We start from the raw sequence: 14,850 nt of genomic DNA, 5'->3' as shown, positions 1-14,850 counted from the left end.
AAGAAGTTGTTTGCAGTGTGGGTGGTGAGACACTGGCACAGGTTGCCCAGGGAGGTTGTAGAGCACAGAAGCACAGAATGGGATCAAAGATCCCTCCCTGGAGGTGTTCAAGGCCAGGTTGGATGAGGCCTTGAGTGACCTGTTCTAGTGGGAGGTGTCCCTGCCTATGACAGGGGGTTGTAACTGGCTGAGCTTTGAGCTTCCTTCCAAAGTAAACCATTCTATGACTTCTGTGACTCTCACTGTGGCTGGGAATGCTACCAAAGACCTACCCATCCTCACCTGCCCAAACACTGCCCTGCAGCAGGGTTTGCTCCCAGAGGAGGTGAGGAAAGGTCTGATTCTGGTGTCTGCCAGACCTACCAAGGCCATGTCTGGGTATGTCTCATGGCCTTGGCCTTTAACCAAAGCATGAGACTGTGTTGAAGAGATGGGATGGGTTAGAGCCTCAAGCAAACTTCTCCCCTGGTAGAGGACTGTTTGTCTTTGCAGCATCTTACCCCAGAGTTTCTGAACAAAAGCTCAGCTCTGCAAGGGTTCACAGGCTCACAGGATGTCAGGGGTTGGAAGGAAGCCAATGAGATAATCCAGTCCAACCCCCCTGCCAGAGCAGGACCATACAATCTGGCTCAGGTCACACAGGAACACATCCAGGCAGGCCTTGAATGTCTGCAGAAAAGGAGACTCCACAACCTCGCTGGGGAGCCTGTTCCAGTGCTCTGGGACCCTTACAGTGAAGAAGTTCCCCCTGGTGTTGAGGTGGAACCTCTTTTGCTGCAGCTTCCATCCATTGCTCCTTGTCCTAAAGGCGTGGTGGTCATGCTGGCATTTACCTTGAAGTGTGCAAGATAGGGGTGAGGATATGAGTGCCTCCCATTGCCATTGGTCTGGGCAGCCTCCTGAGATGAAGCATCCTTCAGGTCAATGCCAGCTGTGGTATCCCAGAGGAAGGCAGAGTATTCAGCTCCCTGAAATTGAAGAACAAAACAGGAAGATAACTGAGGAAAGTTAGAAGTAAGAAGGCAAAACCCAAACCATTCTGCCCAAATCCAGCCCCCTAGGTGAAACCTTTGAGCCCTGCTGGGGCTGGCAGTGGTGAACACCACTGCCCAAAGACACAGAGGCAGTGAAAGCTGAGCCATTTAGGCTTGGCACCTGCTGAGAGCAAGAAGCTCAACTCACTGTGGACAAGTGCAAGTGAGAAACAGAGTCCTAGGCTAGCAGCAGGAGCTAAAGCAGCAAGCAGAAATGCTTCTTTATCTCATCCCAGCCCAAAGGCCCAGCAGATGGGTGAGGAATGCTCCCAGGGCAGCCTCACTGAGCAGAATCACATCACGAACCATCGGGCACCCAGCTGACTGCCAGCATTCCATCCTCTGCCCTGATTTGAGCCAGAGCAGAACTAATTCTGTGCAGTGCCTTTGCTTCTCAGTCTCTCCTGACTGACAGCACTTTCTGAGCACTTTCACACAGTGTCTGCTCCTAGAACACTCCATGTCTCTAGTTAGTGCTGAGGACTGGGATGCAGAAAGGCTCTTGTTTATACCTGCTCTGACAGACACCAAGGTCATTGCTAAATCCTCTGTGCCATGCTGGGAGGGCACTTAAAAGGAGTAGCGGAGATGAGGCAGCAGTGTGCCAGGTGGCCAAGAGAGCCAATGGCATCCTGGGCTGGCTCAGGAGCAGTGTGGCCCCCAGGACAAGGGAGGTTCTTCTGCCTCTGTGCTCAGCACTGCTCAGGCCACACCTTGAGTGCTGTGTCCAGTTCTGGGCTCCTCCATTGCAGAGAGATGTTGAGGTGCTGGAAGGTGTCCACAGGAGGGCGCCAAAGCTGGGGAGGGGCCTGGAGCACAGCCCTGTGAGGAGAGGCTGAGGGAGCTGGGGGTGTGCAGCCTGCAGCAGAGGAGGCTCAGGGCAGAGCTCATTGCTGTCTACAGCTCCCTGCAGGGAGGCTGTAGCCAGGTGGGGTTGGGCTCTGCTGCCAGGCACCCAGCAACAGAACAAGGGGACACAGTCTCAAGCTGTTCCAGGGCAGGTCTAGGCTGGATGCTAGAGTGATTTGCATTGGAATGGGCTGCCCAGGGAGGTGGTGGAGTGGCCGTGCCTGGAGGTGTTGAAGCCAAGCCTGGCTGGGGCACTTAGTGCCATGGTCTGGTTGCTTGGCCAGGGCTGGGTGCTAGGTTGGACTGGCTGAGCTTGGATGTCTCTTCCAACCTGTCTGATTCTATGATCTCTCACTCATTTTAGAGCTGTCCCTTGGCACAACTCCTCCCAAAACCCAACTGCAGTCAAACTGAAGCCTACAGCAGCAGCGCAGCTATGAAAAACAAGAGACGCAAACCTTGCCAGAAGAGGTCTGCAAAATGTTTTGCCTTCAACATTCGAAATATGCCACAAAGGAGAGGAAAAACAAAGAAAAGAGCAAAGCCCAGGTTCAGCCTCAGGGATTAAAGTACCTTGTGGAGCTGGCCTGAGAGGTTTTCAGATACAACACCCTTCCAGCATCCTCTAGGGCCCTTCCACTTGCGGATGTTCGGCAGCGTCGGCTGGTTCAGCTCTGCACAGAACTAGAGGGAGGAAAGGAAGGGAAAAACAGCAGCTGAAAAGAAAACCCAGACAAACCAAACCCAACAGCCCAGCTCTGTGAGAGGCTCTGCAAAGCATGCAATAAGGCACTGCTAAGAGACACCTTGGAGCACAGCCTGTGCTGCTGCTCGCACAGGAGGTGGTCTGGGCCACGTCCCAGGCTGACTCAGCTCAGACTGCACATCACTTGGAGATAAAGAGCAGTTAAAAGAATCAGTTCAGATGTTGGCAATGGAATGTTGCTCCCTCAGACTCTACTTTTTCCCTCTCCACAACTACTTGTTTGACTCTTGGTTTGACTTGCTTTCCTCTCTGCTGCCTCCAGAGCTGCTGCACTGCATGTATGGCACCTGTTGAGGGGCTCCACAATCACCTACTGAATATTCCCAGACGTGGGATGTTTGTATTAGTCTGTTTTGATTTCACAGAACCATAGGACATTGTGGCCAGCTGGGGCTGATCTCTTTTACCAGGCACACAGGGACAGAACAAGAGGACACAGTCTCAAGCTGTACCACAGCAGGTTCAGGTTTAGTGTGCCCAGGTGGCCAAGAAGGCCAATGGCATCCTGGGCTGGCTCAGGAGCAGTGTGGCCAGCAGGACAAGGGAGATTATTCTGCCCCTGTGCTCAGCACTGCTCAGGCCACACCTTGAGTGCTGTGTCCAGTGCTGGGCTCCTCCATTGCAGAGAGATGTTGAGGTGCTGGAAGGTGTCCACAGGAGGGCAGCAAGGCTGGGGAGGGTCCTGGAGCACAGCCCTGTGAGGAGAGGCTGAGGGAGCTGGGGGTGTGCAGCCTGCAGCAGAGGAGGCTCAGGGCAGAGCTCATTGCTATCTGCAGCTCCCTGAAGAGAGGCTGTAGCCAGGTGGGGTTGGGCTCTTCTGCCAGGCAGCCAGCAACAGAACAAGGGGACACAGTCTGAAGCTGTGCCAGGGGAGGTCTAGGATGGATGCTAGGAGGAAGTTGTTGGCAGAGAGAGTGATTGGCATTGGAATGGGCTGCCCAGGGAGGTGGTGCAGTCGTGGAGCCTGGAAGTGTCGAAGCCAAGCCTGGCTGGGGCACTTAGTGCCATGGTCTGGTTGATTGGCCAGGGCTGGGTGCTAGGTTGGGCTGGCTGAGCTTGGAGCTCTCTTCCAGCCTGGTTGATTCCCTGATTCTATGGCTGTGCATCTAGCTGGACACCAGCCCCTGTGCTGCTGCTGTGGCATAAGGGAAAAGGCACAACCCTCATTATCGAGGCACAGTTCAGCCAGCTCTGCAGAGCCTTCCAGCCAGCCCAGTTACTCACTGGGCATTCTACTTTCCTGCTGGGAGCATTACTGGATTCCCCAAATGATTTCCATCTCTGCTTAGAGCAGGCAATTCTTTCCCATGGTGAGAGGACAAAAACAAGGAAGAGAATATATATATATATAAATAAAATGACTCACAACCATTGCCAGCCTCAAATATTTGTGCTTCCTTCAGGCATTGATTTCACCACTGTCCAGGAGGCTGTGAAGTCAGTTAAGTCTGTCTCACATTTTATTCCATTCCTGTTTCCCTTCCTTCCTTCTTTCTCTGGATGCTTGTTATTAAAGGGGAACCCCTCCAGGCTGCTAGCATTAGCATATAGAATCAGCCAGGTTGGAAGAGACCTCCAAAGCTCATCCAGCTCACCCTAGCACCCAGCCCTGGCCAATCAACTAGACCATGGCACTAAGTGCCCCAGCCAGGCTTGGCTTCAACACCTCCAGGGACATATGAGGATATGTCACCTCAGCTCTTGGAAAAACAAAACCTCATATACTACTTATATTCTTTTTCACACCTCTGGCCATGAAAAAGCCCAACCTGACACCAGACCAGCACACTCTTTATCCATAGCTTTGCATGGCAGATGGGTTTTTGTCTAGTATGTCAAAGATCACATTTGGGGCTTCTGTCATCCACAACCTCCCTGGAGGTGTTCAAGGCCAGATTGGATGAGTCCTTGAGCAACCTATTCTAGTGGGAGGTGTCCCTGCCTATGGCAGGGGGGTTGGAACTGGCTGAGCTTTGAGGTCCCATCCCACCTAAACCATGCTAAGCCTGCAAGCAGCGATGTGCCTAGGCTTACCCCTGCACACTGCACCTGCCTCGAACATCAGCACACCTCTAGGGGCAACCCTTCCCCAAATAAACAACCTGCTCTGCTCTGAGAGAGTATTTATAAAGGACAGAGATTACAATGGGCTTAGTCATGATTAAACACTGATCTGGCTCAATCTACTCCAAAGCAGACAAAAGATAACTGAAAGCCTCCAGCAGATGCATTTCACACTGGAAATTCTGGAACCTCGATTGACGTCACACCTTTTTTTGTTGTCATGCTCAGATAATATCTGGAGGAAACAGCAGGCTGGCTCAAGGAAACAAAAGCAAGTTTCTAGTTAAAATTCTCCCCATGCTGCTAAGAAAGGAGAAGGCTGCAGCAGGGAACATGCAGGGCAGCTCAGCATCTCATAAACCCGTTCCTGAGCGTAGCTTGAAACGGCACCGCTAGAGCAGTGCTGCTAGAGAGGATGTGAGGGTTTGGGTGTTGCCTGCCCACCCCCACTGAAGAAAATCACCCAGACTAGACTCAGCAGCTGCAAATTAAAGAAATGAAGCTATATTTACAGCTTAGCACAACGTACAAGCAGGTATTTGCAACCTCTACAGCTATAGACAAGCTCAAAAGTAATACAGGAACACAGCAGCCCTCCTAGAAACCAGAGCCCCTAGGAATGGGCTGCCCAGGGAGGTGGTGGAGTCTCTGTGCCTGGAGGTGTTGAAGCCAAGCCTGGCTGGGGCACTTAGTGCCATGGTCTGGTTGGTTGGACAGGGCTGGGTGCTAGGTTGGGCTGGCTGAGCTTGGAGCTCTCTTCCAGCCTGGTTGATTCTATGACTTAAATGCTAAAGCAGCCAGCAGGGTGAAATGTCACCCAGCCAGGCAGTTCAGTCTGCTAATTACTTGCACAGATTTATTCTGCCACTACAAAAACAGGCTGTTCCTGAGGAGAAGTTTTCTATTTTCCCTTTCCCCAGATAAACACAACTAACACTTCCCAAGAAGAATCCTTCAGCTGCAATTAAGGACTTCCCAAAATAAGACTGAGCGATGTGCTCGCAAACACGCTGGGGCAAGAGCGTCCCTGGGGCTCTCTCCAGAGCTGGTCCTCTGGAAAAGGAAGAGATACTTCATCCAGCACACAGTGCCAACAAAACTGCGTGCCTGAGAGAGTCCTTTCTAAAGCCTGAGTGGCCTTCAACCCTCTTTGAGGGGGTAGGGAGCATGAGGCTGTCGTGACTGCAAGCCCTTCCTTGGCATCTTGCCACCCACACCCAACGAAACAGCAGCAGCACTCTTGAGGTAAAGGCAACCTCGTGGCAGCTGGGGCAAGCTCAGCGAGGCCAGGGGGAAGCCAGCAGGACAAGGGAGGTTCTTCTGCCCCTGTGATCAGCACTGCTCAGGCCACACCTTGAGTGCTGTGTCCAGTTCTGGGCTCCTCCATTCAAGAGATGTTGAGGTGCTGGAAGGTGTTTGGAGAAGGGCAGCAAGGCTGGGGAGGGGCCTGGAGCACAGCCCTGTGAGGAGAGGCTGAGGGAGCTGGGGGGGTGCAGCCTGCAGCAGAGGAGGCTCAGGGCAGAGCTCATTGCTGTCTGCAGCTGCCTGCAGGGAGGCTGTAGCCAGGTGGGGTTGGGCTCTGCTGCCAGGCAGCCAGCAACAGAACAAGGGGACACAGTCTCAAGCTGTGCCAGGGCAGGTCTAGGCTGGATGTTAGGAGGAAGTTGTTGGCAGAGAGAGTGATTGGCATTGGAATGGGCTGCCCAGGGAGATGCAGTCCCTGAACAGACCACAATGCTTGGATGTAGCAAGCCCTGAGTTCAGCACTGCTCTGCCTCCCCAACTGACATGAACCAAGCACAGGCTGCTTGCAAACCACACTGTGCCTGGGCCACTCAGTGGACAGCACATCCCCAGCTCCCTGGAAAGCAAGGCTTTAAGGGAGGCCTTTCCCAGGCAGGCAGGAGGAGAGTTCAGGCTAACAGGCACAGGGATGGTGTTGGGTTGCTTGCTGCTTTGATTCGTCCATCACCAAATCAAACCCACACCCCTGCCAGGGCACCTCTTGCTGTTCTGGATGTTCAAATGTGGCTCTTTGGACACTGTGCTTCAGACCTTCAGCTTTGTTGGTTCAAACTGTCTACTTAGGAACTGGAGTAAACACAGAGTGCTTTTAGAGTCTGACTGTATCATGAGAGCTGTGTTAGATAGGTTTTTAAGTACCTTTTCCAGTGCTTCTCTATCGACCAGCTCCTGCACAGCCAAAAGCTTGATACTGTAAGAAAAGAGGGGGAGAAAAAGAAAATATCACTCAGCTGCAAGAGCTACAGAAACACAAACAACAGCAGCACTGAAACTCTTTTTTTGTCTCCTCACTTCACAAAGAATTCTATACAGAGACACAGACACCAAAGAAGTGCTCAGGGTGCAATAAACCAAAGCAAGAGAGGCTCAGTGTTACTTGGTTTGTCTGGAAGTGGCTGTTCCAGTTGCCTGCTGCATTTACCTCCTAGAGAAACTGCACTGATTGTTACATTTCCAATATCCTACACCAGCCCTGAAGGATCTTCTGAAGAACAAACACAAGGAAACACTCTGAGGATGCATCCAGGTGGGGTTTGAAAGCCTCCAGAGGAGACTCTGCAGCCTCTCTGGGCAGCCTGTTCCAGGGCTCTGTCACCCTCACTGTAGAGAAGTTTCTCTTCATGTTGAGGTCAAACCTTCTCTGTTCCATTTTGTATCCATTGCTCCTTGGCTTATTGCTGCTGACCATTAAAATAGACTGTGCCCAACCACTTGACACCCACCCCTCAGATATCTGTACACACTCAGCTGCACTGCACTGAAGACAAAAAGAGCTGAGCACAAGATTGCAATTTAGAATCATAGAATCAGTCAGAGTAGGAAGGGACCACAAGCATCAGGCAGTTCCAATCCCCCTAACAGGGGCAGGGACACCTCACACTAGGTCTGGTTGCCCAGAGCCACAACCAGCCTGGTTTTAAACACCTCCAGGGATGAGACTTCCATCACTTCCCTGGACAACACATTCCACACTCTTACCACCCTCATGCTGAAGAATTCCTTCCTAACATCCAGTCTGAATCTACTCATTTCTAGTTTGGTTCCATTCCCCCCAGTCCTATCACTACCTGACAGCCTAAAAAGTCCCTTTCCAACTTTCTTGTAGCCCCCTTCAGACACTGCAAGGCCACAATAAGGTCACCTCAGAGCCTCCTCCTCTCCAGACTGAACATCTCCAACTCCCTCAGTCTCTCCTGATAGGAGAAGTTTTGGCATCTTGCTCTCAGTAAGTTCACTGGAAAGCAGCAGCAGCCTCAAGGGAATGGGTTCAAGGAAAGCAAAAAAGGGAGTCTTACTGCAGTGGATACTGAAAGGCCACAATAAGGTCACCTCAGAGCCTCTATCCTTTCCAAGTCAGCTTTGCTCTTCAGCATCAACAGCTTTCTGTGAGTCCCACAACAAACACTGCCAGGGATTTACAGGGCTGTGTCTGAGGCACAGTAATTAAGACAACCCAGCTCAAGAAATTTAAGGGAGAGATGAAGGAAAAGAGCAGAACTGTTTGGAAATAGAGAGAGAATCCATAATTACTGTTATTATTCCTGTAAGGCCATTTGACAATCAGCCACAAATATCTCCATTTACTGAATCTTTTCTAGTCACAGAAACATCCAGGTTGGCCAAGTCCCTCAGGAGCACCAAGTCCAATGTGGAACCCTACTCTATAAGGTTTACCTTAAGTCATACCCCTAAGCACCACATACAAACCACCCTTAAACACATCCAGGTTGGCAAAGTCCCTCAAGATCACCAAGTCCAACCTAGAACCCTACTCTATAAGGTTCACCTTAACTCATACCCCTAAGCACCACATACAAACCACCCTTAAACATATCCAGGTTGGCAAAGCCCCTCAAGGTCACCAAGTCCAACCTAGAACCCTACTCTACAAGGTTCACCCTAAATGATAGCCCAAAGCACCACATCCAAATGACCTTTAAACACGCCCAGGGTGGATGACTCCACCACCTCCCTGGGCAGCTCATAAGTTTACCTCTAGGGGCTAAATCCTGCACACTATATTTCATTCACCTCAATAAGATTATGGAAGTTTGCCCTGAAGAATGGCTTAAGTTGGAAGTGAGCTCAGAGATCGTCTCCTCCATCATCCCTGCCATGGGCAGGGACACCTCTCAACTAGACTCAGCTGCTCAAGGCATCATCCAACCTGCCCTTGAACATGCCCAGGGAAGAGGCAGCCACAGCCTCTCTGGGCAGCTTATTCCAGAGTCTCAGCACCCTCCTACTGAAGAGCTTCTTCTTAAGACCCACTCTAACCCTGCTCTGCCTCAGCTTCAAACCATTCCCCCTTGTCCTGTTGCCAGACACCTTTAGGAAAAGTCCCTCTGCAGCCATCCTGTGGGATCCCTTCAGCTATTGGAAGGCAGCACTGAGGTCCCCCTGGAGTGTTCTCTAAGCTGAACACCCCCAGCTCTCTCAGTCCATCCTGCCCCTTGCTCAGAGATGAAGAACCCACACAAAATGCTTACATCCCCCAGAGATCCTGCACAGGGAGGGCCAGAAGCAACTCTGCATTCCCCACTGCTCTGTGATTTGCAGCAAGATTAGTTTGGCTCTCAGTGAGAAAAAGACTTCCCTCTACTGCTACAAATTTGGGCATCAATGTTTGCCCAGCAGGTTTCATTTTGAGTCTCTTCAGGTGACATCAGGTGTTTTTTTCCCTGGGTCTAGAGGAATCAGCACAAGCAAACATCAGCCTTCAGCCAGCCAGCTGCAGGATGCTTCTTCCCTTGAAGCTGGCTCTGCCTACTGGATTGCAGTCAGCTCCCTGGAAAATCACTCCTAATAGCCAGTTATTGACTGCTGCTCCCTCCAGCAGTTCCAAACAACAGCAGTACCTGCTGCTTTATCCAGTGCTGGCATGGAAATGCAGCTTTCAAGGCTGATGCTTTGGGGGTTTGATACTCTGCAAGGAAATCAGGCTGCTTACTTAAGCACCACATCAGCAATGCTACAGACACTGAAAGCAGCTCAGAACTCTGTGATGAGCCACTTGTGTTCACCAAGGATTTGGGAGTAGAAGGGAATATAATCAGAGAGAAGATGGGTGAGAGGAAAAAACAAATCTCCAATGAAGCAGAAATGCAAAGAGAGACACCAAGAACTTCCTCCTAACATCCAGCCTAGACCTGCCCTGGCACAGCTTCAGACTCTGTCCCCTCATTCTGTTGCTGGGTGCCTGGCAGCAGAGCCCAACCCCACCTGGCTACAGCCTCCCTTCAGGTAGCTGCAGCCAGCAATGAGCTCTGCCCTGAGCCTCCTCTTCTGCAAGCTGCACACCCCCAGCTCCCTCAGCCTCTCCTCATAGGGCTGTGCTCCAGGCCCCTCACCAGCTTCATTGCCCTCTTCCCTGAAAGAGTGATTGGCATTGGAATGGGCTGCCCAGGGAGGTGGTGGAGTCTCTGTGGCTGGAGGTGTTGAAGCCAAGCCTGGCTGGGGCACTTAGTGCCATGGTCTGGTTGATTGGCCAGGGCTGGGTGCTAGGTTGGACTGGCTGAGCTTGGAGGTCTCTTCCAACCTGGCTGACTCTATCCTGCTCTATGACTCTATGCTCTTGCTGCCTCCACTAGTGCAGCACTTGAGGACTCTGTTTCTATGCCACCCTGACATATCTTTTCTCCTCACCTGCAGTGTGCAAAAGCTAACTCCTGAATAAAGCCACAGCAAAACCTCATTTCCAAAGGAAACCTGCTGCTTCCTGGAGCACCTGCTCTGATCTATCCTCTTCCAAGTATTCTGGTGAGAAACCTGCAGGAAGTTAACTGTGCTGCCCTGATGAAAACAGCCCCTGCAACCCCTATTAAAAATCCTCTCTGACTCAATCGCCTACAGGAGCCTATTTAAACAAAGCTATTGAAATTAATGCCCTGGCACCTCAGGCACACTCAAGACCCTTGAAACCAGGCAGTAATCAAGATGAAGGACTCTCCTCCAGCAACAAAAACGTGCAAACATGATGTGCTGTCAAGGAAATACATCATCCCCTCTTTTTAATTCCCCCCCTCTCTCTTGGCCAGGAGTGACGCATAGCATCCTCCACTAAGGGAATTCCTCTTGCTCTCCAGGAGGTTAGTCACAGTGCTAAGCAAATGCCTTCAGCCACAGCACATTTCTCCCCCTCAGGGTAGAGCTGCAATCCTTTTTTCCCTCCCATCCCTCCCACACAGAAACAATTTGAGCTGTTTTAGCAACTTTTTGCAGCGCTGCAAACTTGCCACCGGTTGGCAGCTTCCTCTTCACCATCAGCCACCAGCAGGTTTTGCTTTGCAGCAAGCTTCACTTCTCAGCTTGGCTTCACATTGTCCACAAAGTTCCATCTGCTCTTGCAACAAGGAACGTCAAAGCCTTCCTGGAAGCCACCACAGGGTCATCTGCTTGCAAAGCAGGGAAGCAAGGCAGATGGGGTTCAATGGAACTGCTGCACAAGGCAGATCACAGAATGGTTTAGGTTGGAAGGGAGCTCAAAGCTCAGCCAGTTCCAACCCCCTGCCATAGGCAGGGACACCTCCCACTAGAATAGGTCACTCAAGGACTCATCCAACCTGGTGCTGAACACCTCCAGGGAGGTTGTGGAGGACAGAAGCACCCAATGTGGTAGGGTGACTGATGAGCAAGTCTCTAAGCTCCAGCCCTGGGCTGGGGGGAGAGACTCGCAGAGCAATCTGTGCTGTGCTCTCCTCCCTGAGTCTGTCTACATCTACCAGAGCAGTGCATGGTCTAAGTGGGGTGGCTTTAAGGCATTCATCAATACATGCACTGTGGAAAACCATCTCATTTCTGCTGGCATCTCTGATTGATAAAGTTGTCCTTCCCCACAAAGATCCTCCTCCACTCCAACCTCAGTAAAAGCAAAAGCAGGCAGAAGGAAAAAAAGGCAAGCCAAACCCAAAAGCATGCCTAATGGCTTTCAGCCTCACAGACTTCCTCATCTAGCCCTACAAAGCCTGACAAGGAAAGAGAATTGGTTTCTCCTTTTTCCACTAAAATCATCTGCATCTTCTCCAACACTCCTTAAGTGGATGGAAAAAACCTGTCTGCTGCCACGTCCTAACAGCTGCTGGAAGCTATCAGAGAGCTTGTGAAGGGAGCTGATGGGCTTGGATGGGAATAGCACAGCATATTGCTTTGGGACTAGCTGCCAGCTAATGACACAACAAAAAGGCTTGGAAGATTCTGAGGGAAAACACAGCTACAGTAAGAAGATAGGATAAAAGCAGGGAGCTGCATTTCCTTTAAAGATATATTTGTAGTTAACTTATTACTTAATATATTGCTTAGTTATAGTAGAGGCATATTACTTATAGGAAAGGTATATTACTTAACATATTAGTTATAGCAGAGGCATATTAGTTATAGCAGAGGCATATTAGTTATAGCAGAGGCATATTAGTTATAGCAGAGGCATATTAGATATAGCAGAGGCATATTAGATATAGCAGAGGCATATTAGATATAGCAGAGGCATGCTCAGGGCTGCTCTCAGCCATTCCCCACCCAGCCTGCAGCTTGGGATTGCATCCACTCAGATGCAGGACCTTACACTTGGCCTTGTTGAATGCCATGAGGTTGACCTGGGCACACCTCTGCAGCCTGCCCAGCTGCCTCCAGATGGATCCCTGCCTTCTAGCAGGTCGACTGTGCCACACATCTTGGTGCCATCTGCAAATTTGCTGAGGGTGCACTGATTCCTTTGTCCATGTCACTGACAAAGATGTTAAACAGCACTGGTGCCAGCACTGATCCCTGAAGACAAGTCCAGAGCTAAGTGCACTCTTTAGAAACACTTGGCCAAGGTATAGACCATCCTATGGCCTTTCCTCTCACTGCCTTCTCGTTCTTCTTTGCTGTTCTCCCAGCAAACTGGTGCAACACCAGGAGACTGGCAGCAGTTAGAAAAGGAAGAGCCATGGAAGACTTCCAAGGGCCTCAGAAGAAATAGTGGTTATTAAGGGCTGGGATACATCCCACTTGACTGAGCAGAACTAAAGCTGATTCCTCAGAGGCAAAGGTTAATTAGACAAATGGCTCAAAAGGATCAATCTGTTCTAACTTATTATTTGTTGATTTTATTATATATATATATTTAATTTTCAATGAGGCAGTGGAAAATAACCTCCAAAATCCCAAATGGATGAGATGAAACCATGGAAAGCCTGAGACTGCCAGCACCAGAATGATTACAGAGAGGTAGCCTAACAAATAAAGCAGCTGCACATCAACCACCTACATCACATGAATAGAATGGAGGTAGAGAGAGGATCCATAATTACTATTCCTGTAAAGCCACTGGCCCAAGCAGCTCCAAATTTCTCCATTTTCTCACTCTTTTCTAAGTTTACCTCCAGGGGCTAAATCCTGCCACACTAAATTTTATTCACCTCAATGGAATTGTGGAAGTTCCTCGCACAGGATTTTGCCCTGTGGAATGGCTCAGGTTGGAAAGGACCTTAAAGAAGGACATGGAAGTGTTGGAGCAGTCCAGAGGAGGCCATAAAGATGCTCAGAGGGCTGCAGCAGCTCTGCTGTGAGGACAGGATGATAGAGTTGAAGCTCTGCAGCCTGGAGAAGAGAAGGCTTCCAGGAGACCTTGGAGTGGTCTTCCAGTACCTGAAGGGGGGTACAGGAGGGCTGGGGAGGGACTATTGACAAGGTCTTGTCATGACAGGATGAGGAGGAATGGGTTTGAACTGGCAGAGGGGAGATTGAAACTGGCTGTTAGGAAGAAGTTGTTTGCAGTGAGGGAGGTGAGACACTGGCACAGGTTGCCCAGGGAGGCTGTGGAGGACAGAAGCACCCAATGCGATCGAAGATCACATTGGGTGCTTCTGTCCTCCACAACCTCCCTGGAGGTGTTCAAGGCCAGGTTGGATGAGTCCTTGAGTGACCTGTTCTAGTGGGAGGTGACCCTGCCCATGGCAGGGGGTTGGAACTGGCTGAGCTTTGAGCTCCCTTCCAACCTAAACTATTCTATGATTCTATCATCTCCTCCAACCTCCCCATCACAGGCAGGGACACCTCTCAACTAGACTCAGCTGCTCAAGGCATCATCCAACCTGGCCTTGAAGATACTCAGGGAGGAGTCAGACACAACCTCCCTGGGCAGCCTGTGCCAGAGTCTCAGCACCTTCCTACTGAAGAAATTCTTCCTAAGATCCAGTCTAAACCTACTCGCCCTCAGCTTCAAACCATTCCCCCTTCTCCTATCCATAGACACCCTCAGGAGAAGTCCCTCTGCAGCCTTCCTGTGGAATCCCTTCAGGTACTGGAAGGCAGCTCGAAGGTCTTCTCCAGGCTGAGCACCCCAGCATTGAAGGCAGCAATCTCATCTGCACACATCTGCTGAGGGAGGACCACTTAGAGGCAATGGCAATGCAATTTAACACCCAAAGTGGTGGTGACAATCCAGAAAGCTTTCCTGTCATCACTTCCACCTACTCCTGCACTGCTTACTCCTGTGCCAAACACTTCACTACGTGGTAAACAGAGGAGAATACTACTGCAAGTAAAGGAGAGAAATCATACAATTGGTTAGGTTGGAAGGGACCTCAAAGCTCAGCCAGTTCCAACCTCCTGCCATAAGCAGAGACAAATCCCACTAGAACAGGTCACTCAAGGCCTCGTCCAACCTGGCCTTGAACACCTCCAAGGAGGCTGTGGATGACAGAAGCACAGAATGTGATCAAAGATTCTTCTTCCAGACTGCATTTCTTACTATCTTTAGCTAAGAGTAAGATCTCCCTGCAAACCTGGTCACCTCCTGCCCAGCAGGCTTGAAAGTACAGACAATGCTCTGCATCATCATAGAATCAGCCAGGTTGGAAGAGAGCTCCAAGCTCAGCCAGTCCAACCTAGCACCCAGCCCTGGCCAAGCAACCAGACCATGGCACTAAGTGCCCCAGCCAGGCTTGGCTTCAACACCTCCAGGCACAGAGACTCCACCACCTCCCTGGGCAGCCCATTCCAATGCCAATCACTCTGCCAGCAGCTTCCTCCTAACATCCAGCCCAGACCTCCCCTGCCACAGCTTCAGACTCTGTCCCCTTGTTCTGTTCTTTCAAGTAGTTCCTTGAGGTCCTTCTAGAACTGAGGGGG

The 14,850-nt window shown here is 50.7% G+C and overlaps 1 protein-coding gene across 1 annotated transcript in view; it reads right to left on the bottom strand.

Annotated features, from left to right (window-relative positions):
- EEPD1 (endonuclease/exonuclease/phosphatase family domain containing 1) overlaps positions 1-14,850 on the bottom strand; it is a 51,493-nt gene that overhangs the window by 5,994 nt on the left and 30,649 nt on the right. Inside the window, exons 2-4 of the mRNA XM_064169787.1 lie at positions 6,877-6,928; positions 2,457-2,567; positions 834-968 (exon numbers count right to left, since the gene is read on the bottom strand). Coding sequence (XP_064025857.1) covers positions 834-968; positions 2,457-2,567; positions 6,877-6,928 — 298 coding nt within the window. The remainder of the gene's footprint in view (positions 1-833; positions 969-2,456; positions 2,568-6,876; positions 6,929-14,850) is intronic.

Source organism: Pogoniulus pusillus, chromosome 32 (genome assembly GCF_015220805.1).
Source record: "Pogoniulus pusillus isolate bPogPus1 chromosome 32, bPogPus1.pri, whole genome shotgun sequence".
Lineage (NCBI taxonomy): Eukaryota > Metazoa > Chordata > Aves > Piciformes > Lybiidae > Pogoniulus > Pogoniulus pusillus.
Note: the sequence above shows the minus strand (reverse complement) of the source record. Positions and strands in the feature narration are given on the sequence as shown.